The sequence below is a fragment of the Podarcis erhardii genome (genome assembly GCF_964252035.2).
Source record: "Podarcis erhardii genome assembly, chromosome: 9".
Taxonomy (NCBI): Eukaryota; Metazoa; Chordata; class Lepidosauria; order Squamata; family Lacertidae; genus Podarcis; species Podarcis erhardii.
Genome location: NC_138512.1, coordinates 62,108,931 through 62,133,107, shown reverse-complemented (window position 1 = coordinate 62,133,107; position 24,177 = coordinate 62,108,931). Strand labels below are relative to the sequence as shown.

Below are 24,177 nucleotides of genomic sequence, written 5' to 3'. Positions count from 1 at the left end.
GTGCTCACACCACACTGCCCATCCTGCTACCGGACCCCCAGCCTTGCTTACCAGGGCAGCTGTGGCTTCCAGCAAGATCGCACAAGGCGGTTTTGTAGGACTCTTGCCAAGATCTCACTGGAACCCAGAAACCACCACAGCAGCTTGCAGGCACCCCTTAAAGGCAGACCCCGCATGGATTGCCCCATTCTGGGACTTTCTTCCTTTAGAAGTAATTATAGAATTACACCGCCTTAAGTATGTGCGCAACACCGGCTAATAATAGGGCCTGGGCGCGCTTCGTTTTAAGTGGACCGTGCTTAAAAGTTGTTATTTATTTAAGGGAGACCGTAGCCTTACGTATACTTTGCTAGCGTCAATTACTTCCGAAAAAACGTAGGAAGGCGAGAGAGAGAGAGAGAGAGAGAGAGAGAGAGATGAGCAGTGGCGTAGCGTGGGTTGTCAGCACCCGGGGCAAGGGAAATAATTTGCACCTCCTAACCCGTGGATTTGCGCCCCCTAACCTGTGGATTTGCGCCCCCTAACCCCCAGATGTTGCGCCCGGTGCGGCCAGCCCCCCCTGCACCCCGCACGCTACGCCACTGGAGATGAGCCCTGAGCCCTGAGCCCTGAGCCCTGGCTGTTCAGCTAGTTCTGCTGGAGCTCGGCTTCCCTGCGCCGGGTCCCGCTCTCCCCGCCCCCCTCCGGGCGTCTCTCAGCTGGCGAGAGAGCTTCGCCGTCCCTCCTGAGCCGGGGAGGGGAGGAGCGACGCGAAAAGGGGCGGAAGTGCAAACAAGAGCCCGAGGAGAGCGAGCGAGCTTCGGCTTGCCGTCTGCTCTCACACGCTCGCGAGTTTGCTGGGAGCGCCTGCGCGTCGTCGCTGTGCTGCCGCTGCCTGTGCGCCCTGAACTCCGCGCGCCTCGGAAGTGAGTGGAGGGGTTTTGTCTTTGGAGCGGGAGGGAGTGGGGAAAGCGGACTTTGGCCCGAGGAGGACGAGGCTCCCTTGCAAAAAGGCAAAGGGGAGCGCGCGGGGAAGCCCTTCGCGGAGCCAAAGGAGGGCGGAAGAGGAGAGCGACGCCTTTGGCCAGGGCGTGGGGCGAGGCAGGGGGCTGCTCCTCTTCCTCCCCGCGGCGCCGGCTCCCTTGGGGGCGTGAGAGAAGCCCGCCGCGAAGGAGACCTGTGTCGGGGTAGCAAAGTGCGTGCAGAGGAAGGGAATAAAAGCAGGGAGGGAGAGTTCAGCGAACGAGGCTCGAGTACCGAGAGGCAGCCCTTAAAGTCCGGAATATAAGACATTCAGAGATTTCTTATTTCTCTTTCCAGTTCCACCCATCCACTACCTCGACTTTATCTTTTCAGAGAGGCGCACTCCTGTCGGTGGCAATGGGGTGAAGTCTCAAGAGTGTCTGTCTGTCTGTCTGTCTGTCTGTCTGTCTGTCTGCCTCTCCCCTCTCCCCCCTTTCGAAGACCTGTGATCGAGTAAACGGGAAGTGAGCAGCCAGCTATAATCTTGTTGGTTAGGTGCCTGCGCTGCCTCTCCTTGGGGTCCTTTCCCCAGCTTCACTTCCCCCTTGAAAAAGAAAATCGCATTTCATCAGCAAGACTTTAGCTAGCCGTTCCTGCTGCCTGCTGACAAACCTGTAATCCGGACGTGGCAAAAGACAGCATGGAGGGGGAATGAGTCTTAGGGAACACATTCAGGGCAGGGCAGGTTGAAGGGTGTGGGATTGTTTGATGGCTCTGTTTTTCTGGCCGTTGTCAGGGCTTTGGTAACTAGGCTGCAGCCAGATAGAAAAAGTCGAAGTCCCCTGTGTGTGTGTGTGTGTGTGTGCGCGCACACACATACATGCACACCCACATGGTATATGGTTAGTGTGGCTTGACTTTTAAGGGCAGGGCTTTTTGTTTTGGTGCCCTGTAGCTGCCATATTTTGTGGTATCCTTAAAAATATAATGCAGTGTAGCAACCTGTTCCTTGCTAATTTAACTATACAATCTTCATGGGAACAGATGTCCATCTGAGACTTTAGGGGAGCAATGAGATGCAACTTAAACATTCCAAAAATGTTGCATCGGCAACATTAGCCAAGTGCGAGTCTTTAAATGTCAAAATGAGCATCTAAAGTCTCTTGAGGGGAAACGATTGCAGCTTCAATGAAACATGGAGGTGAAACAGAGATAGCAGATGATGGCGCTAAGCGAGTCTTTAGTACTTGTGTTGTGCATACAGTACATTAAACCAGATAACTACCACCATTAATGCATTAATTTCCAGAATATGACATCCTCAATTATAGACATGCTGTGTGTGTATTAATTGCAGAAAGGGGCAGTGAGCATGTTCTATGAGTGGTTGCCAGTGGAGGATAAAGCACATCGCTAACCTCTGACATTCTGTGCTTTGAACTCCTGCCTGTAGCAGTGGGTCTCAGGTTTGGTTTTGGGGCTGGCAGAGAAAGAGAAGGCTTTTTCACAGTAGTAAGTCGCTCTCTTGAAAGAGGTGAGATACCAGTAGTCTTTCAATTTGACAGCCACTAGAAGGATGCTGGTTCAACTATGTACTTGTGTATATGTATTTAGAATTTTGCCTTGATACAGTGTGTCCCTCACCCCTGCCTTGGGGAGGCTTGTTGTGCAATTTGAGAAACTTTAATATGAATTGTTGTGGTATGCTAAACCATATTTGGGCAATGTTGTCAATGCAACAATAAAAAATGCTACTCGTTTTGTAGTTTTGCCACCCCACACCACAGCAGTAAATATTATTCAAGGAAATAAGAAGTATCCTTTATAACACTCCCCAAATCACTTGGGGTAAATGCAGTTCCACATAAATACTAAGTAACTTTAGTATCTTTCCATACCATGCTTTGGTTTCGTTTTACAGTCTGTGCAGCCTCTCAGCCTTTCCCAATCGATGGGAATGGATAACAGCTTCTACGTAAGGCTCAGTTACAATATTTTATCTCATGTGGTGCTGAAACACTTCGCTTGAACTTTGAACAGCAGCAACAAATCTACCATTAAAAAAAATGCCTTAGGCTTCATATGCAAATATTTCGCTTGCAAAATGTTGGTTTGTGTTATGTAACTTCTGCTAGCTACTACTTTGTGTGCTTTAGGAGTTAGGTAGAAGATTTCAAGGGCTGTTATTTTTTTTACTGCATTAACTTTAACACTTGCTGTAACTGTACTGTCGTGTTCATATGCACGTATTTCTAAATTCATAAAGTCTGAGAAACCCTTTTAAAAATGAAAAATGATATAATAATTTGTTTTAAGAATGTATTGTTTTATTGATTCCTTTTATGCAGTTTTAAAAGGAAGTTGCTTTGACTATTGGTCTATAACTTTATTGGTTGTTTAATAATAACAATAACAATAAATTCAGAGAGCTGCAGATATTTCACAGCAAGAAAGCCAGTGATTAAGCATTCATAATTATTTACTATCCTAACCTGATATGTGCTAAGGTACATGCATATGTGTGCAGTCCCCAATTCCACGTTTTGCAGTATCATTTCGGCCTGAGCTTAGGGTAACAATTGAATAACCCTTGTGATTTGTAATTATTGTGTAACAATGCAATTCTTGTTGCATTGTATCATTTCGGCCTGAGCTTAGGGTAACAATTAGCAACAACCCTTGCTATTTGTAATTACTATGTAACAGTTAATGCAATTCTTTATTCTTTCATCTGTGCTCAGATGTTTCCTTTTGCTCACCTTAAGGCAGTGGAGATAGAACCCTTCCTTATCTTGGGGTGACACTAAACATTTAGCTTAATCCTCCATGGTTTGACTGAAAACACATAAGTGGCATTCAAGGCTTTGGAGAAGCTAGACAGCAGAGGTTCCATCTTGATGGCTTGAGGGCGGTTGCAGAGTAGGAGGAAATGGAACAGCCGCAACCTAGAATCCTTTATGTGCCATGTTTTCAGTTCATTCTCTTGCGCCTGTGAAGCATTTTTCCTTCAGAAGAGAGAGACTGAGGCAACACCCAGGGCTGAGTTCTGAGGGGACTCGGCCATGGAATCTATTTTTGGAACTGGGCTGAGCAGGGTTCATGTATGGCATTTTTCAGTGTGTACACAAAGCATCCTGCATGTAAACCTAAACACCATATGTGTAACATAGGAAGCTTGCTAGAGGCACATTTTGCTAGCAAATTTGGACTTCTTCCTGTGTGTGTGTGTGTGTGTGTGTGTGTGTGTGTAAAGGTAAAGGACCCCTGACAGTTAAGTCCAGTCATGAACGACTCTGGGGTTGTGGCACTCATCTCGCTTTACTGGCCGAGAGAGCTGACATTTGTCCACAGTTTTTCCGGGTCATGTGGCCAGCATGACTAAGCCGCTTCTGGCAAACCAGAGCAGTGCACGGAAATGCCGTTTACCTTCCCGCCGGAGCGGTACCTATTTATCTACTTACACTTTGACGTGCTTTCACTTTGATGTGCTTTCAAACTGCTAGGTTGGCCGGAGCTGAGACTGAACAACGGGAGCTTGCCCTGTCACGGGGATTCAAATATTTATATGTATATGCAGTATCTAGCATTTAACCTTCAGCATAGGAGCTACATCTCTCCAGTCCCCACCCATGTTTAGAATGAAAGAGGAAGCTTTCTGAGCAAAGATGGCTCATTATTCTATCTGTAATTCTGTTGTTTTCCACCTTTCTATTGGTATTGGCAACACAGAATAAGAACATAGCAGTAGAAGTGGAAAAAAGCACCTAGGAATAACACCTAGCACTTGTTTATTTTTATTTATTAAATTTGTATACTGCCCTTCATAGGTGGATCTTGGGGCCATTGACATCATAAAAATACAAAATATAAACACAAAATATATAGTAAAAACAAGGGAAAAAATGAAACAATAACTCCCTCCACCCTCTTCCCACAAACACATTTAAAAGGATGTAGGCAGCGTATGAGGAAAATACTCAGGGGAGGGAAGCTCTCACTTTGTGCTAGCCTTGGAAGCACACAAGAACATGATGCATCTCTATCTCCAGGTGTTGAGGGCTGTCTGTCGCCACCCAGAAGCTCAACAGAGAGTGAGAGAAGGACAGCCCCCTTGAGATATTCTTTCTATTTGTGAATGACTTACAAAGTAAGCGCCCATTCCCTCTCTACCCTGAATCCTTTGCAGTGCTGGAATACGGATGCGAGGGGTTTGTTCCTTTGGTCTGTGGCACATGGAAGGTTCAGGGAAGGGGGGAAAGAGAGAGAGAGATCTCCTTCATGCTCATCTGCAAATAAAATTGACAGGAAAATATTCCTCGTTCACTAGTGGCTAGGCTACCTGGATAGGGATACTACATTTGTGTAACCCTGTGCGATACATGCCTTCCTGCAAAAGGATTTCAAAAGTGCAGCACCATTCCAGGGAAGTCCCTCTTTCTAGCCTGGTATAATGTAGACTACAAACTTGTGGGTTCCCAGGGAAAGGTCTTTGAAGACCTTGGTGGGGAAGTGGTTTTCCATAAGATACTAGTCTTAGCGCAGGCTTCCTCAAACTTGGCCCTCCAGATGTTTTGAGACTACAGTTCCCACCATCCCTGACCACTGGCCCTGCTAGCTAGGGATCATGGGAGTTGTAGGTCAAAAACATCTGGAGGGCTGAGTTTGCGGAAGCCTATTTTAGGGATTTTAGAGAGAACTGGTCGCTACTGCAACATTTCATGGTTCTCTGTGACTGAGCAACCATCAGTTACGTGGTAGTTGCCAAACAGTCTCTTAAGAGAAGTGAGTTAGAATTCATTGTGGTAATCCAAGCAGGATTGCAAATTCCCTGTCATGCAGGAAGTGGTGCAGCTGGACAACCAGACAAAGCTAGCAAAAAGCACTCCTGGCACAGATGCAACCAGCATATGAGGAACACGAGGTGTACTTCCAAGCTGCAAGGTCTATTTTTAGGCTGATATTTGCCCTGTCCAAAACTAGCAAGTACTCATCTCCTTATTTTACTAACGTCAGTGTTTCTCTTACAAAGGTTCTAGTTAATTGGTTAGTCAGCTTTTGCAGGGTGATTTGCATCAGAACGTTTTCTGAGGCCCTAGAGTATGGTCTACTTTAGCAGGCTTGTTTTGCTTGTATTTAGTAAACAAAGCTAAAAGCTTTGAAACTTCCAAGCTCACTTAGTATCTGTTTGCAGTGTTGCATCCATTCATTGTTACTATTGACCTTATGAAATACCCCCCCCCCTGAAAATTCACAGGCAGGGCTTTGGACGTTGGTGACTCTCCTCTTAGAGACTTCAAAATGTTAATATCTGAAGGCCGTATTGCAATTGTTCTTTGTATGTGAGTTTCTTCAACTTTCCAAATAATCTTTTAAAACTTCCTTACAGGCATTCATTCTCTGGAATTAGACCTTGACTTCCAGACACCATGAACAACTACAGTGTTTCTTTGGTTGGTCCAGCCCCCTGGGGTTTCAGGCTTCAAGGTGGCAAAGACTTCAACATGCCTCTGACCATCTCTCGGGTGAGCCTATTTTGCCTTTTAAAAACCTTTTTGTGCCAAAAGCTGCAGCAACATGTGCCACTTGAAACTAGTGAAAAGGAATATTTGGTAACATTATGTGCCTGCTGAATGAAGAGGCATTCAATTCATTTGGGTGCAATTTGGGCATTCATCTTGTTTTTAAGAGAAGTAGCAGTGTCCCGTCTTAGAAGTGGTGGTAATGGCCTTCAAAAGTTTATTAACTGACATCGTCACTAATTAAAAGAGTATTTCCTGTCCTTTTGTATTTGTGTCAAAATTAATATTTTGCTTGTGTTCTTGCTTTTTATCAGTTGTGGATCTGAATTTCGACATGATAGGAGAATACACTTGAATGTATTAGTTGTGATAGACATTCAGGTTATAAAATGCCAAAAAGCAACAGCCAGAACCTGATTCCTGAGTGGTGCACTTTCCTTTCCTTTAGTGTAAGTGAGAGGTGGAGAGAGAGTTCTGTGGGAATGGGACTTAAATTAGTACTGGGGGTTTGTTAAAATGACCAGGTCTTCTCATACCCATTCTTTGGTAGGTAAAGGTAAAGGACCCCTGGATGGTTAAGTCCAGTCAAAGGTGACTATGGGGTTGTGGCACTCATCTCACTTCAGGCTCAGGGAGCCAGCGTTTGTCCACAGACATCTTTCCCGGTCATGTGGCCAGCATGACTAAACCACTTCTGGTGCAACAGAACACTGTGACGGAAGTCAGAGCACACGGAAATGCCGTTTATCTTCCCGCAGCAGTGGTACCTATTTATCTACTTGCACTGGTGTGCTTTCAAACTGTTAGGTTGGCAGAAGCTGGGAACAGAGCAAAGGGAGCTCACCCCATTGTGCAGACTTTTCTGATTGGCAAGCCCAAGAGGCTCAGTGGTTTAGACCACAGCACCACCAGTGTCCCCCCATCCTTTGGTAAAAGTAGTCAACTGACTAGGAAAATGCTGTTGAATAATGTATATGTGCCCTGGGAAAGGGCAACCCTATGACTTCTTACCCAGAAAATAGTTTCCTGTTAACTATTCCAGACTAGAATACTTACTGGTACTTTCTTTTGCAAAGGTAGCTCAAATTATTTAATTTATTTTATTTAAAAATATTTAAAAGGGCCCTTGTGTGATGGTAGAAAGAAATGCTTCCTGACTTCATAAGATCAGAGAGAACAGGTGGATAGCACTGTCCAATAGTCTTCAATGTTTTTTAACCCTGGATCTTCCTATAACCCAAGCATACATTTGGGAACCCATGATGGTAATGTTTGTGGTTAAGTCCTCATCCACCAGTTGAAGGCCAATGGCATAGACAACGGAAAAACAAAGGAAATGGGTAATATAGCAGAAAGAAAATTCGAAGCAAGCAGTTTAAGATCACATTAGGGGAGTCAACACTTGGAAAAATGTGTTCTCCAAAGCTGATTATGCTGAGGAGTTCTGAGCTGTCATGGAGTCTCTAGGTTGGATCTATTTTGTAAGTTGTTCTTTTAAACTAGAAAAAAATGTGTATTACCATGCAGGGGTCTTTAAAGTATCCTAGGGTAAATAAAGGGACTGTTTCCCCCCCATTGCATTTCTTTCCTCTGCTTCCTTAAAAGACCACATTTTTAAAATGGTCCGGCTAACACATTAATTCCCAATACATAACCCACTAGCATCTTGTAACAGCAGTGCTGCCTTGGGCTCCTTTGGGAGGAAGGGTGGGATATAAATTTAATAATGCAAGTCTCATGAAAGCAAATGCAATTTATGCATCATGTTTATGTGTGTGTGACAGGTCCCCAGTGGATTGCATCCATATTAATAAGTATGAACTAGGACTACAAGTACATTATACACATACACACACAGTCCAAATGTAGATTGGAGTTAATGTTCAGTGTGTGTTCCTTTGTACGGCATGTTGGAATTAACACACTTCATTCTGGTATGCTGATCAATTGCTCCTCTGATAGTATTATGGAACTGTGTTGTCTTATGGGTACATCAGAACAGGGAGTACAACACAACACTCTTCTCTTCCCAGTAAAGCCAGAAGTGCTAGCTAATTAAATGTTGATAAAGAAATGCGCGAACAAAGGAGCAGAGCTGTTTATGTGCCCTTTACCAAGGTCCTGCTGTCTTGTTGTGACCTTCTTGGGTTTGGGGGAAGTCATGCGTGCAATTCATTCTGTACTGTGAGAGCAAGTTATTTTTATGGCTTTGTATTGGGAGCTGGCATCCCCATACTGCTGCGTACAAAGGGAAGCTTAAAAATACTTTTCAACAGCACTTTTAAACGGTGACTAAATAGAAATTAGTTCCTAATGGATTTTATTATTAGCAAGAGCCATCCATAAAAGCAAAAGTCATATTCAGTAAAGCACCAAGAGTTTCCTTCATAAAAACCGCTGCACTCACAGCTTCAGTAGAATTGGTAGCTGCCTGTTTGAAATGGAAAAAAATGATTTCAGCTTTCAAATGCCGGGTGAAGTAAGCTCAAGCGAATGGAGAAGGCTTTGATCTGAGCTAATTGCAAGCTACAAAACTTTAAACAATTTGCCATTTTTACCTTCACGGTTGCCATAGCAAGCCTGCTATTTTCAACCCGGTTTATGGTGCTGAAAACTGGATTATAGGGAAGACCCATGGAATCATATTTAATTTAGGGCAGCCTTTCCAAACCTGGTGCCCTCCAGATGTGACGGGCTATAATGACCGTCATACCTGGCCATTGGTGTGCTGGCAGGGGCTGGTGGGAGATGCAGCCCCAAACATCTGGAGGGCACCATGCTGGGGAAAGCTCATTAAGTGACTAACTTCCTAGAATGGAAGCAGTAAAGTAAAGGTAGTCAGCAAGGAAGAGAGAGAGAATTGGAAAACATTTAATGGGAGTAAAAAGCGGACGGGAACAAAACTGTGAATGGAATTAAAGGGTATTTTAGGAGTACCATTACATTAAATCACCTTATGTATAATGTCTTTTTAGATTAGGCATTTATTTATTTTGAGTATTTATGCCCACCTACTAAATGAAGTTGTCTAGGTAGCTTATGATATATAGCTTAAGATACAGTAACATAAGCAAGAAATATTATAGAAGTAACAAAAAGTAATCATCGTCCCTTCCCCGAGCCCTCAGTTATTCCAGTTGTCATTCTGCTTCTGAATCTCTGGAGCAGGTCTTGGAGGAAATGATCCAGACTCAGAAATGACAGCTGAAGTAGCCAGATGTTGGTCCCCTGCAGAGCAACCTCCTCACATGTGCTGCTGCTGTTTTGCCTTGCAGTTCCTGGCTCTGTAGGCAGATGCAAAACAGGAAGCTGCTTTATACTGAGTTAGAACATCAGTCCATCTAGCTCAGCATTGCCTGTACCTTGGGTTAAGAACTTAATTCGTTCCGGAGGTCCGTTCTTAACCTGAAACTGTTCTTAACCTGAAGCACCACTTTAGCTAATGGGGCCTCCTGCTGCTGCCATGCCACTACTGTGCAATTTCTGTTCTCATCCTGAAGCAAAGTTCTTAACCCGAGGTACTACCGTATTTTTCGTCCTATAGGGTGCACCGGCCCATAGGACGCACCTCGGTTTTTTTTTTTTGGGGGGGGGGAATGAATAAAAAAAATTATTCCCCCCCCCAGCCGCGGCTGCCGCCCCAAGCCTTGCGCACACTTGCCCGAACCCATAGGACGCACACACATTTCCCCTTCATTTTTGGATGGGAAATAGTGCGTCCTATGTAGCGAAAAATACAGTATTTCTGGGTTAGCAGAGTCTGTAACCTGAAGCGTCTGTAACCTGAAGTGTATGTAACCCGAGGTACCACTGTACTGACTGACAACAGCTCTCTGGGGCTTCAGTCAGGTGGCCTCTCCCAGTCCTCCCTGGCATTGCTAGGGGTTGAATATGGAGCATGGAAGCTCTACCACTGAGACAGATACAGTACTAGCTTCTGATCCTGTTCCATCTGCCATTCTCAAGACTGTGAAGGAGGTGCAAATGGGCACGAGGCAGTTTTGCTCCTAAGCTGAAAAGCAAGCACAAGAACCTTAGCCAGTAGATGTAGTTTAAAAAGACTATTGAGTACTTCCAGTATAGTATTGTGTTCATTGTTTCGCAGCACTTTTTGTTGAGTAACAGGATGAATTTTACACTTGAGGAGTATGTATCAAATCTCCAAGGAGGCCTCTGAATCCCCCTTCTTTTGCTTGATTTTCAGGGGGCATATGTGGGTATCCTCCCTATTATAATTAGTTGAGCATTCCTTGTCTCCAAGGGGAGCTGGTTCCTCTGTGAGTCTAGTGAACATACGTTCATGCACCACAGTTGCTGGACTGGGATCGAATTATACCACTATAGGAAAAGCAAACATTTTTTCTTGCTCAGCTTCATTCTTAAGTAGGTTGCAAATCTGGACTGTTTAAAATAAGAAGCTTTCAGTTAAATGTCAAATGAAGGTAAGGCATATAGGTTTAAGATGCCTTTCATATCAACTGAAATGCTCGAAAGAAGCGTGACACGGATTCCTGGATCTGTCGTGCATACCTCTCCCCTCACTCCAATAGACTTAAATACTTAATGTCCTCTTATGAAATACGTGTAGCAGTAAACTTTATAGAGTTTGTTTTCTAGGAGTGACTGCCTATAAGCACAACCTAGTGGACAGAAAGCTTAATTTCACACCTGTAACAAAACAAATCGAACAAACGAGTGGAAACTTGCAGATGCATATGTTTACATAATATATTTGTATGTTTTGACCCCACTTCTCTCTCTCTCTGTCCTCCACTCTTCACACACAAACATGGTAGGTTTAGCCACTCAGTAGTTGTATATGTGCTCTCCATAGTTCACTCATATCTGCTGAACGTTCCACTTATCCAGATATAGGAACACTCAACTGGATGATGTTGTTAACCATGTTAACCGGATGGAGAGGGGGAGAATAGTAGGTTGAGTAGCTTGTGGCTGCAGAGGAGATGGAAGGAAGGAAGGAAGGAAGGAAGGAAGGAAGGAAGGAGGGGAGGGAGGGAGGGAGGGAAATGCTGCAGTGGGAGCTGGGAAAAGACAGGGAAGCCTGATCACTTCTTGGATATTCATTTTTCTGTTCTAAAAAGCAAGGCTTGAACATTTAGGTTGGTGGTGACTCCAAGCATGTGTTCTGCAAGTATTGGCTGTGCTATTGTGGGAAACCTGGAAATAGTGTACACTGAAGCTTGTTTGTATTGGGACCAGAGATAGGTTGGGCTCACGAGATCATACTTCAGCTGAATAGTGGGTGGCACTACTCATTTGTCTTTGTATCAATAGAGGGTTCTCAATGGGAAAGCTTCTGAATGAACTTGCAACCTAATTTGCTCTGTGCAACCAGTTCCACACTAGTTTCAGGGGGAAATAGGACCTTTCTGGGCCACAATGCTGGGGAACACATGAAATGGTGGTGAAACTTGGCATGCAGGGGAACAGGTGCCCAGTCTGTATTTTAAAGGGCAAAGAAGCAGTTTTCATGTGCCCTTTCCTCTACATTATACTGCTTGTTACTAGTTATCTACAATGCAAAATGTAGCATGAGAAACCATCCTAACTGAATCTGTTTCTACCTTATATTCATTTCAAAGAAAGAGCATTAACTGACAGGCAATAACAAAGAAGCAGATGGCTAGTTGCAAAACATCCAAAATGAGCCTTTGGGCAAGTTCCACACAAGTACATTCTGTTTAATGTAAACAAGGAAGAATTAGACTTTGTTTTTCTTATTTTCATACTGAACTCAGAGGGCTGGCTACTCCAGTCAGTGTCCCCACCATTTTGAAGAGCTATTTTTAGTTGAAACTGCTTTCTCATTATTCATTTGTCGATGGTTATCTTTAAGGGCATTGTGAGAAGAGACAGGGAGTTGAAAGGTTTGTTTGTTTTTCTTGGTTGAGTGCCAGGAGATAATATGGGTTCCTAACTTTTTTGAAAGGAGGGGAGAAAGCCTTCCATCCTACTATCCATATAAGGAAATGCATGACAGAAGATTATCTTTTGTTTGCTTAAAATAGTGGGAAAATTGGTATTTCCTTGACCAAATAAAATGTTTTTCATAGTTGGCTTCTGAACTTTAGGAATGCAGCAAAACCCTGTCAGTTTACGCCTTAAATGGATGCATGAAGTAAGGTCTAATTGTTTTGTCTTGTGCCTGAAGATTTCTTTAATTTTAAAACTTGCTTAATTTAGTTTACTGAGAGTGTCTATTCTGAGCAACAACCTAATTTTTTACTGCATCATATGATTGATGTACGATACCAGTGTGCTTGTCTGCTAGGCAGGAGTGAAACTTTCTCCATCAGAGAAAATCTACATTCATCCATTAGATTCTGTTTGTACTTGTGCTCTGTGTAATCCCTTGCCACCTATTTATCTCTTTTTTATTGATTGATATTTTGTACTTTATTTAAAAGCATCAAGAGTCTGGCATACTTCTTTTTTTACCTACTTACTTAAGTGTCCACTTCACAAAATTGGCTCAGACTCAAGGCATGACAACTTAGCCTGCAATAAACTTGTTAATCCTACAGGAGCCACAAGCAGGTCTCTTTGTGCTTGCTGCAATGGACTAACACAACCTCTCTGGAATTAGACACTTGATCAGGAGCTCCAAAATTTCCCAGGTGCCTCGCTGCCAGAGCACTTGGTAGTATTGCCTTAGGAATATGTACCATTTTTTTCAGCCTTTACTTGGCTGTTTTGTTGCTTTTCTTTGCATCCTTTAATACTCTTAGAAAAACATGGTTGTGTCATACTTACCGGGTACTTTTATTCCTGTTTCCCTTGCACATTTGTTTTACTGTTGCATCATATTGGCTTGGCTCCCAAGTTAACTAAAGGAAATTAATTCATGGAAGGAAAGCTTCTCATCCCTTCCTTCCCCTTGCAATCACCTGCACCCTCTGCAAAGGTGTTCATATGAATAGTGGCCTGAATGATGTGGAATGGGACATGGTGGGTATTATGGGCGTGAAGAATTATCCAAAAATTAGGGAATTTTCCTATGTGGACTTACTGAGTTCTTCATGCCATTGTACTGATGTTGTGAAGATAATCCACAGGGAGCCTGGAATTATTTTGTCATATGCATTCTCTCCCCACCCCCAATCAGTCAAGTTGTTACAATCACTTCTTCAGGATCTCTTTAGTGACTCACCTTTAGTGTTATGGCCTTAGCTACTTTACATAATTTTGTCATGTATGGATCTTGCACCTAGCCCAGCTTTCTAGATGTGCAATGAATATGAATTTAAGCTCGGAAAGAGCCCATGACTTTTATTACATAACACTCTGTGCATGTTATGCTTAAGTGCTAAAGCAAACACTCTTTACATGCAACCCAAAATATCTTTTAAACATATGGTCTCTTGGCTTATATAGCTTCTTTGTTCTATGTCAGTAATAGATGGGGGTTGAGGGAATTGGTCTTTCCCATTTTCTATCATGTGCTTGGCAGCACTTCTGCAATATACACAATTCATTTGTCGCTCATGGTAGGTAGAGAAAAGGGAGCACTTTGCCTTTCAAAATTAGTAGAATGTATATGGGTTACTCAGATATGCAAGATTAGTCTTTTGGGAGCTGCTGCTCAAGGACGTGATGGTCAAATGGTATTTTATAGGACAGTAATATAGTGTTTTGTGTTTTTTCCCTACTTGCATTATAGTTAGCAAGCTGCAACACAGACATAACAAACTGCATAAGACAAGGAATTGATGTGAAATATTAAAGTTAACCAATACAATAAAAACAGTAACTAAGAGTCACCATTTATCAAACTGATTATTCCAATCATAATAAGTATTTATTACAAAGGGAAATTGAAATAAATGTAAGCAAGCTGATATATTATTATAGTACCCGTGATCCATCAGCACAAAAAATGAGAGCTTGTGTGGTGCTGTGTTGTGCAACTCTGGGCCATCTACATGAGTTCAGTACAGTGGTACCTCGGGTTACAGATGCTTCAGGTTACAGACGCTTCAGGTTACAGAGTCCACTAACCCAGAAATAGTACCTCAGGTTAAGAACTTTGCTTCAGGATGAGAACAGAAATCGTGTTCCAGCGGCACGGTGGCAGCGGGAGGCCCCATTAGCTAAAGTGGTACCTCAGGTTAAGAAGAGTTTCAGGTTAAGAACGGACCTCCAGAATGAATTAAGTTCTTAACCAGAAGTACCACTGTATAGCAAAGTTTGGGCACAATCAACCTGTGCACCAAGTTAGGCCCTGTACAGATCCCAATTTGTCCTGGCAAGGCTGCGTCTCCTAGGCCATGTCCTCTCGCCCCCTCCTGGCAGGAAGAGATGTGGCTATGAGAGAACAAAAGGAAGCTTAAAAGTGTGCTTCCAATTGTTTGTTAGCAAGCAAGTCTTGCTGTCTTCAATGACTAGGAACTCTGCAGGGCCCTGCTGTCACCACTGATGGACATTGGTGGCAAACCTTGCTTGCCAAAGAACAATTCAAGGCGCTCCCATCTCTAGTCTAGCAACCAAAATTGGAGCAAGACCGCAGCAGCTGTATGTATCTTAATTGTGCCCTTCCATGTCATTGGTAAATTAGGTCATGTTGTTAAACCATTGGTATGGTAATTCTTTTTTCTGCCTTTGGGTTGATTTTACTTCTGGGACTGAGTTCCAGCAGTCATGAAGTGTTGCAAGCTTGACATTGTAGCAGACAACTCTGGATTTAAAATTAGGAACAGGCCACTGTTCCTTTGGCTTCTGCTTCCCTCTCTTGTGGATGACAAGGCAGTTTGTAGAATCATATGGTGCTGCCATCATCCTACCCCAGCTTAGCCCATGTGGTGGAGTGTAATAGAAGTAGCATCTTACTGAACCAAGGCTGAACCAAGATGCATGATTGTCCCCCATATGACTGCGTTAAACAGCAATAAATTATGTGAACCAGAATCACTGTAACAGAGCATGTTGGGTATAACCATCAATGGTTTTATGCAATCCAGAAATTTTCCCTCTGTCTCCTCTGACATTCCAACAGATTTGGGGGCACATATCTTGAACTGCACACTTATTCCTACTTCCTTTGTTATTTGTGGAAGCCTGGCTATTGTTGTTGATCTTTTGGTTAACACAGTACAGATACTTCTGTGGCTGCAGCATACACGATAGACGTTTCAGACTTTTGGAGAAGATCGTGGGCTATGAGCTAAGCCAGTGAGGGTTGTGGTAATCATTTCCAGCTTTGTCAGTGTGGTGCAGAAACTCCAAATGACCTTCACGATCTTTCCCCTTTGTGGTATGTCTGAGTTTCCCAGTGTTGTTAAGTGACATTCTGGTGCCTAACCAGATGACACATTTCCTTTTTTGGTATTTTGTAAAACAGCTTCTCAGATGAACTTCAGGAAGAAATAGTCGTGGTTTGCATTTTTGTATTGTGGGTGCAGAAGCTGAAGGAACGGGTGTGTTTCAAGAAAAATTGGGTATTGGGACTTTGAATAAAACTATGCTGTCTGAGTGTGGATCACATATCACCTTATGCTTCTGTCACAGAAATATACTACACCAAGGAAACTAAGTGGTTTCTAGGAGGTGTGCTTACTGCTGTGTTGGTGCAAAGTTGCAAGTTGTGAAATTGCAGTAAAGTTGCCTGCAGGTAGACTGGCACAAATTGGGGAGTGGAATCTTTCTAAATTTAATTGTACATTATACGGTGGTACCTCGGGTTACATACGCTTCAGGTTACATACACTTAAGGTTACAGACTCAGCTAACCCAGAAATAGTGCTTCAGGTTAAGAACTTTGCTTCAGGATAAGAACAGAAATCGGGTTCCAGTGGTACAGTGGCAGCAGGAGGCCCCATTAGCTAAAGTTAAGAACAGTTTCAGGTTAAGAACGGACCTCCGGAACGAATTAAGTACTTAACCTGAGGTACCACTGTATAGTGAACTGAGCTCTTTCAAAGAAGTTCTCAGAACCAAACTTTGCAACACTTCTTTAAAAAGTGGAATGAGATCCTCTTCCAGTGCCTCTGGCCTTTTGGACTGTCCCAGTTTCCTCATAGAAGATTTCCCCCTCCAGATTGAACTTTTAAATCAAATGCTGATCATGGCAGGATTAAGTGTCATGAACTTGTTTTGATACTTGACCTGGGTGAGACTGCTGCCTTAAGTACTTAATGAATAGCCTAGGTCAGCTCCATAACTGTGCAGAATTAAGTTGCTGTCTGTCACTGACATGACACCAAACATTCTGTTATCGTTTAAAGCCTTTGTCTGTCAATATTTTGTTCTAGAATTGAATTAACTCATGTGAATCCATGTTTGCTGGTGAGTTCAGTTATATATGAAATATACTAAGGTGATTTATATTGGTAATCATTTGTATATGTATACTCATGGTATTTTTTCAAGTGCACATATGCAGTGTTAGAAGCTCAGATATGTATTCTAGGTGCCAAATGGCTCCTTAAACCAAGGTTACAGTCACCAAAATGGAATGTTTAGTTGCCATTTTGGGACAAGACGGCTGTAAAGTCTTATTTTTCAAAACAATGGGCTGACTGTGATTGATTCTCATTTAAACATCTGGCTATTTCAGATGACAACCTTGAGCTAGGTTAAGAGCTTTGAGAACTTAAAGAAGAAAAGTCACTTTTCCCAGGGACAGTCCACATATATATTGGCCTGTTCTGACCTCTTTCTCTTAGTGGTGATTGCTCCTGCTCAGGCTTCACAGAAATAGCATTTTGGTTCCAGAAATTCATTCCGATTGTGCAGATAAAATATAACTGATAGAATTCTTCAGGATGGGGTATTAGTGTGTACAAACAGTCCAGATCCGATGATTACCAGGCATGTACCTCCAGAAGGTGGTAATGTCGGGCACCATCTTGGCGCCCAGGCGTCTTCACTTGGTCGAAAGTGGTCAAAAGCCAGGTTCAAAATGCACCTGGCTAATTTTGAACACTGCACCTATGATCTTGTTAGACTTTCTTAATGGATACTAAGTATTGAGAAGTGACTTTTCACACAGCTGCCCTATGTGACCTTAGTGCCCTGACTTCCACTCTCAGTGATATTCTGCAATTATAGCACTGAAGACTCTTGATATTTAAGGACAGATTGAGGTACTAGTAGTGCTATAGTGTATCACAAAGCTGCATCTTTTTTGGAGAGTTCTTCAAAGCTGTAGTGCTCAGCTGCTGAATACAGTACTTTCATATATGAAGTAACTAGTTCATCTGCAGATAAGGACTCTGCAGTCCGTCTATGAACTTCTATGAACAATAGAGATGTTGGTAGTGGGAGAAGACTTATCACTTCCATTCACTCCTTGTGGACTTCCCAGAGCCATCAGTTGTCCACTGTCTGAGGAAGGACGCCAGACTGAATGAACCATTGGTGAAAATGTGACTAAATGGCCTGTCATAGAGCAAGCTTTCATTTTGGAGTGCTGCCGTGTTGGCTCAGCTTGCAGTGTGAATCATGAATCAAGCAGACGCCAGTCTGAAGTTGGTCTGAAGATTGAACCAATGCACACAGGAAACATTGATGGCTACAGAGAAATAGGAGCCATGTAATAAACTGTATTGGTGCAAGATTGAAGCCTACACTGCTGCCATGGCACTCTACTTGGGGACAGCATGGAAACTTCATTTGGTTCTGAATATGATGGCTAGACTTTTGTGGGGGGGGTGGGGTGGAAAGGCAGATCATATCATGCCAGTTATGTTTCAACTTCATTGGCTTCCAATTTGTTTCTGGGCTCAATTTAAGGCTCAGGGATCCAGGGGTTGGTGAGCAGGTCAAGAGGCAACAAGGGGAGCAACAGATGTGACTCCTGCCTTTTGTACAATAGACTGCATTCCAGTCATGCCTAGTGATAGGTTTCTACACTTCCACTTGTGTCTCTATCCAGGCAAGCAAGAGACATTAGCATAATTCTAGGACACTTTCCAGCCAGTCAAAAGCACTCAAGGGCGTGGAGCAGGGCCAGTTAGGCATGTGGCCTGGGGAAAGTCCCAAGGGCCAGGGAGACTTGGACTACCACTTTCAACCCTTGGGCTCATGGATCCCTACCTCTGATGTAAAGAACCACCTGAGGAATTGACTCTTTGCCATAAGAGGCTCCCTGAGATTTGCAGTTCAGTTTCTGAAGCATTCCTCATTGTCCCTTTGCCAGTGAAAATACAGCTGTTGGGAAGCAAAGACAGGGTCTTCTTAGCATATGGAAAAGTGATTGTGTTAAGGTGGACATTTTTTTTTTAGCCGAGCTTTTTATGTTATTGGTCTGCTGCTGATGGTGTGGTTTTTATGATGCTGTTTTATTGTCATTTTTATTGTCTTTAAGAAAACAACATTGTGATTTACCGTATTTTTCGCTCTATAACACGCACCTGACCATAACACGCACATAGTTTTTAGAGGAGGAAAATCCGTAGGCATGCCACCCATAGGCATTCCCTCCATAACACGCACAGACATTTTCCCTTACTTTTTAGGAGGAAAAAAGTGAGTGTTATGGTGCAAAAAATACGGTATATTTATATCATAAGCCTTTGCAAATTGGATTTAGTCGCATGTAAATTCAGGATATAATGTCCAAATAAATAAAAATCGAAGTCAAGGTTAGTTTTACAGTTTATCCAACACTGGGAATACTTTGAGCTAAAATCAAGCTAAAAATTCTTACTTCATAATTTTCAACATATTTGCTTTCCCCCCAGCTTTTGGCGGCTAATGGAGAATTGCCTTAGTTTTGACTTGTTCAAACAGCAATGTCATGTTCATGGTAGCTGCCAATATGATAAGATGGTGGTTAGCATCTTGCTGAAAATAAAATGCTCTCTGAGGCAGCTGATTTGCGTTCATATAGAGAAAGCCACACTCAAAATAGTTGAATGTGGTAGATTTTGATCTTGTAAACAAACAAAAACAAACAAACAAACAGAGCTAAACTTCTGTCTATTAATTGTTTTCACTTTTCTATGACTATAGCACAGGAGAAGTTGCCAGCCTTTTGGGACCAGAAGGCACAGCTTAGATTTTGAGAGAGTTCTGGTGCCATCTTTCACAAAATAATTGCTCTGTGCAGGTGCACCAAAACACGAAAATAACAGACAGCCACCACGACAACCTTATGTAAAGTCAGCTACGTCCTGCTTGTGGAGATCACACAATATTGATATCTTCCTCTCTCTTGCACACAAACACTCTGATGCTGTTGTTAACCAATAGCAGCAGGGAACATTCCTCAGTTCCAGGGAACATATACAAGGTAGCCACACGGCACTCACTTTCATTTCACAGAAATTGCTTTAAAAGTACCTGCACATTTTGACCCATAACTTTCTTTCCAGGAGGACTAGAGACTTGCTTAAAACAACATCAACAACTCAGAGTCTAGGGCAGTGTTTCCCAACCTTGTGCCTCCAGCTGTTTTTGAACTACAACTCCCATCATCCCTGACTAGCAAGACCAGTGGCAAGGGATGATGGGAATTGTAGTCCAAAAACAGCTGGAGGCACAAGGTTGGGAAACACTGGTCTAGGGCAGCTTCCCAGGGCCACCAGTAAAAGCCTTTGCCCATGAGTGCTGAGTTGGCAAGCCCTGATATAGAAGTTGAGGAGAAAGCATAAATACGACAAGTGAGGCTTTGAGTGCTCTTTCTATCTGCAACTTTGACTTACTTTTAGACAAACTCCTCTCCTTTCACAGTCATTGCAGCTAAAGTCTCATGCATCAAGATACAGTGTCCAATGAAACAATTTTGCTACTAGCTTGCACAGAGCTTGGTTTCAAATATCCATCAGGGTTCAGCTTCTTCAGTGTGTGAGAAATTCTAGTGTACAGCTGTAAGGCTATGAGCACTATTTCCTGACTTCTTTCTTTTTTGTCATCCTTAACAAATACCTTCCATTTTTGCCAGAAAGTAGATGCTGTATGCAACAGTTAGCGCAGCTGAAAGTGTTGCGTCAATTCCACCACCCACCCCGGATATTTATTTGTTGTATGCTGGGTCATATGTAATTTTATCTTTGAACGCAGTAACACAATACCACAACTTGGAAAGTGTGCATTTTACTAGCATGCCTAACTTCTCCAGCAGTATAACGTGTGAAATAACTTTGAGCAAACAAATTAAGATGAAAGTTTGCCCAAATTTTTAGGAGTGTGAAGGTACTGGGATACTGGTTTCCTTGTGCTTCAATAGTGATGTTTTTTTTTTTTAATAATAGACAGAGTTTTACTTATTTCTGTAGTTATTGGAAAGTTTTGGTGACACATCATCAGGATATGTTTAAGTTGCAGTCAGTTGCATTAAGATTTAGTTCAGGTGCTATGAAGTCCTTGTACTTCATAGGCATACTCGGCATAAATTGTACAGGTTGTGACACCTAGACTGGTAAGTGGTGCTATGCAGCCATTGCTCCAGAACTGCTAGTTAGCAATTATCCAACTGCATGTGTACGAAAAGCTATAAAGTGTTGTGTGTTTCTCATGCCTTTTATTGTCTTTTCTTTTTAATAGCCTGGGAAAAAGCTCCTAACATTTACTGGATTTTTAAAAGCACTTTCTCCCCCCTTAGCTTCCCCAATGTGTCTCTTACTGCAGCGTACCCTATACGTTTATGCCCATATGCCAAACCAATGACATGCTCCACATCTTTTTACTGCAATAATCCATCCAGATGCTAACTAACTCCAGGCCATTCCCATGAAACCTCCCACTGCAAACCGAGATTGCTTTTCCATTTCGGTTATGCACATCAGACATCGAAAGGCATCAAAAGCATCAATCATTAAATCCTTTCTCTCTCCCCCCCCCCCAGCTTTCTGAAAACAGTGCTTGATTTACCTTGCAGAGTGAAATTGTTGGCCATGAATTGCCCAGGCTTTACTGGAATAAAATAAGTGTCCGTTTTAGAAACGGTAAATCTTTAGCTGCCTAATGCTGGCTTTTTGGTTGATGGAAACTAATTGCTACTTTGCCATCCCTGAAGAGGAAAGGTCTTATCCAAACACCAGTGATGTGCATGCACAGAAACAAGCATTTATATGTGGGTCATCTGTAATGGCAATGTATCAGAATGCTGAGTAGTGGTGGAGAGGGCATCTGGGAGCACTGTTTCAGCTGGCCCAGGATGCAGGGCGACTAGATTACTTGACATGCGCATGCACACATGCTGGCCCTGGTATCTGAGTGTGTAGTCATGTGCCTTGGCCGCACCCCCACAGGCTTCTTTGGTGCTCTGCTTGCACCTGCTCAGCCTGTGCTCTGTTCCAGTATAGAATCACTGGTAGCTTTGGGGCTGAGTAGGAATTGTTTGCCTACCTGCAGATTGGTCAAGGAGGTTTGTCTAGTCTTCTCTTTACCAAATCGGAGAGTGTTGAGGGGATGTTAAATAATTTGGATGCGCGGTTAAATTGGTCAAATTGTTGGCAGGGCAGATACAGGAAAGAATAAGGTTAGATAACAGTTGACCTTCCTTAGGTACTTTTGAAGGTGAAGGGCTTTTCCGGAAACCAGGCAGCTACCTGGTTTGTGAAGCCCTTAGCTTGGAAATAGAACATTACATCTACCCAGAGTTGTGGGACAGAAAGGCCTCTGTAGTCAGCATCAAGTGGAGCCCAGGGCTATTCCCTGTCACGCCCCTTGAAATGGGTAGGTTTCTGCCCACCCAAGGTTGAAGTTAAGTTAGGTTCCCACTCTTCTCTTTTCTCCTATAGGTACTGTAAATAAAATGTTCAGCCCATTACTTGTGTCTTGCCTCTTTATTCCTGGGTCTGGTCACACACAGATTAATTTAGCTTCATCAAGGCTACTGTGCCTTCAAACCCACAGCATTGACACCTTAACAATTATTTTAAAAAGAGTTAAAAATTTGTTTTAATTGTAAACACTTCTCATGCGGTATTCTCTGGGGTAGCTCTAACCTGCAAAAATGTGACATACTGCATAGTGAAATTGTGCTAATTATGGAGAGAAATGTGTGATCGGCTTCATGCCATAAATTTCTTTGATGCAGTAACTTCCAAATTTTAAACAAGCAAAGTATATGCATTGAAAATTCAGAGTAAAGTACTATTATGTATGCTTCAATTCTACAAATTAATGTCTGGTATGTGCAACAGTCTACACTGGAACACCATGTCCCCAGATTCCAGGAGTGTGCATTTATGACGTATATGACCTCTGATCTATATCACTTTGGAATCTTGGTTCCAAAGTTTGCTTAGGAGTGCTGTAATCAGTAGTGGATGCTGAATGTGCTACTTGTTTGTGTCTGGTTTTCCGTAGCACTTACTACACACTGGTTCATCAAGCAAGCACTATTTAAAATTTGTCTTAAAGACTTAAAAAGCAGAGTATAATATTCTGTTTTTAGATACTGTGTTTTAAAATATAATTGAAAAGTGCTTCTGCATATGATGTGTTGGAAGTGGGCATAACATTAAAATATTCTTTAAAGTATATTAACTTTAAATTTTTGTCTTTCTTCCAGGCATCTGTTGTGTGTTTCAGTTCCTTGTAATCTTATTTGCACATCTGGACATAAGCAGAAATTTTTACTAAAAGCACGATCCAGGGCTTTTGGAAAAAAATTAGGAATATTTTTTTTTTTAAATCTGTAGGGTCAGTTCTCTCACTTGGGATGAGAGATGAATCTAAAGGTTCATTATGTAGCTGAACTGAAACTTAATATGCAGGGTAGTGTGTAAAAGTGAGGTGCCAGTATAGGCTCTAAATAACTTCTGCCCTCCTCTGAGCATTAATGTTGAGCCTTTCTTGTTACTACTGACAGTAGAGTACATGGCTTTGCAGAATCTTCTCTTGTGCTTGCTTTTGCATGCAAAGACCAAAAACAACTCAACTGACCAGTATAGTTAAGCTTCATTTTTCTTTTTAATTGGCCAAACCATTATGGAAAAAGCAAGGTTTAAAGTAAACTCTGCAGGCCCTCTGTTTTGTATTCTGAGGACCTCAGCTACAGAGTTAAAGTGTATACTTGATTTCCCGCCCCCTTGATTCAGTGACGTAGCAGTGTTAGTTTATTACAGCAAAGAGAAACCATAACGTCTTAAATCATAACATGGAGTGCACCTGACATAGGTTGGGTAAGCACCCTGAAGCGTACATTCTAGATGCACACATCTTTTCCAAAGATTGCCCCTTTAACTTGCTTTAGTAGCATGTTCTCTAGATCTTCCATCCCGTGGCCTTCAACAAGGTTGCAGGAAGCAACTTATAGAGTCATGTGTGCCCATTCTGTGCTTTAAGGCTCTCAAGAGACAGCCTTAATGAATGTGTGTCCTACTTGACCCCATTGCAGACCAGGTTCAGCAAATAAGGTGTTGCAGAAATATTTATGCTAATGTTGTTCAGAAAGGTGGCTCCCAAGTTATGCAGGAAAGCCAGGAAGGAATCTGCACGTCTCCTAGTTAATGGCTGTACCATCGTAGGTAGACTTGTAGATTAGCTTGTAGATCAGCCTCTTATCACCCTGGGGCTTTCGGGATGTGCTGAACGATACCATGGCCATATTTCTGGAGCTGTTGGGAGTTCTTAAGGGCACCAGATTGTGAAAGGCTGCTATAAGATCCTTCTCACCACTGAAGAATTTAATTAGTTTTCACATCATTATGCATCTCTTTTCTTTTGCTGAAATTATATTTATTTACCACCCTTCATCCAAAGATCTCAGGATGGTTCCCAAGATAAAAATACAAGATAAAAGCAT

At 42.6% G+C, this 24,177-nt stretch overlaps 1 protein-coding gene across 4 annotated transcripts in view; it reads left to right on the top strand.

Annotated features, from left to right (window-relative positions):
* Nucleotides 1-727: 727 nt before the first annotated feature.
* PDLIM5 (PDZ and LIM domain 5) overlaps nt 728-24,177 on the top strand; it is a 117,549-nt gene continuing 94,099 nt past the window's right edge. The window contains exons 1-2 of one of the 4 annotated variants that reach the window (XM_081876750.1): nt 728-905; nt 6,329-6,464. In XM_081876750.1, the coding sequence (XP_081732876.1) occupies nt 6,369-6,464 (96 nt within the window). In that variant the 5' untranslated portion in view covers nt 728-905; nt 6,329-6,368. Of the gene's footprint in view, nt 906-2,898; nt 2,918-6,328; nt 6,465-24,177 lie in introns of those variants that run through there. The other 3 variants (XM_081876752.1, XM_081876753.1, XM_081876751.1) reach the window with 3 other exon arrangements.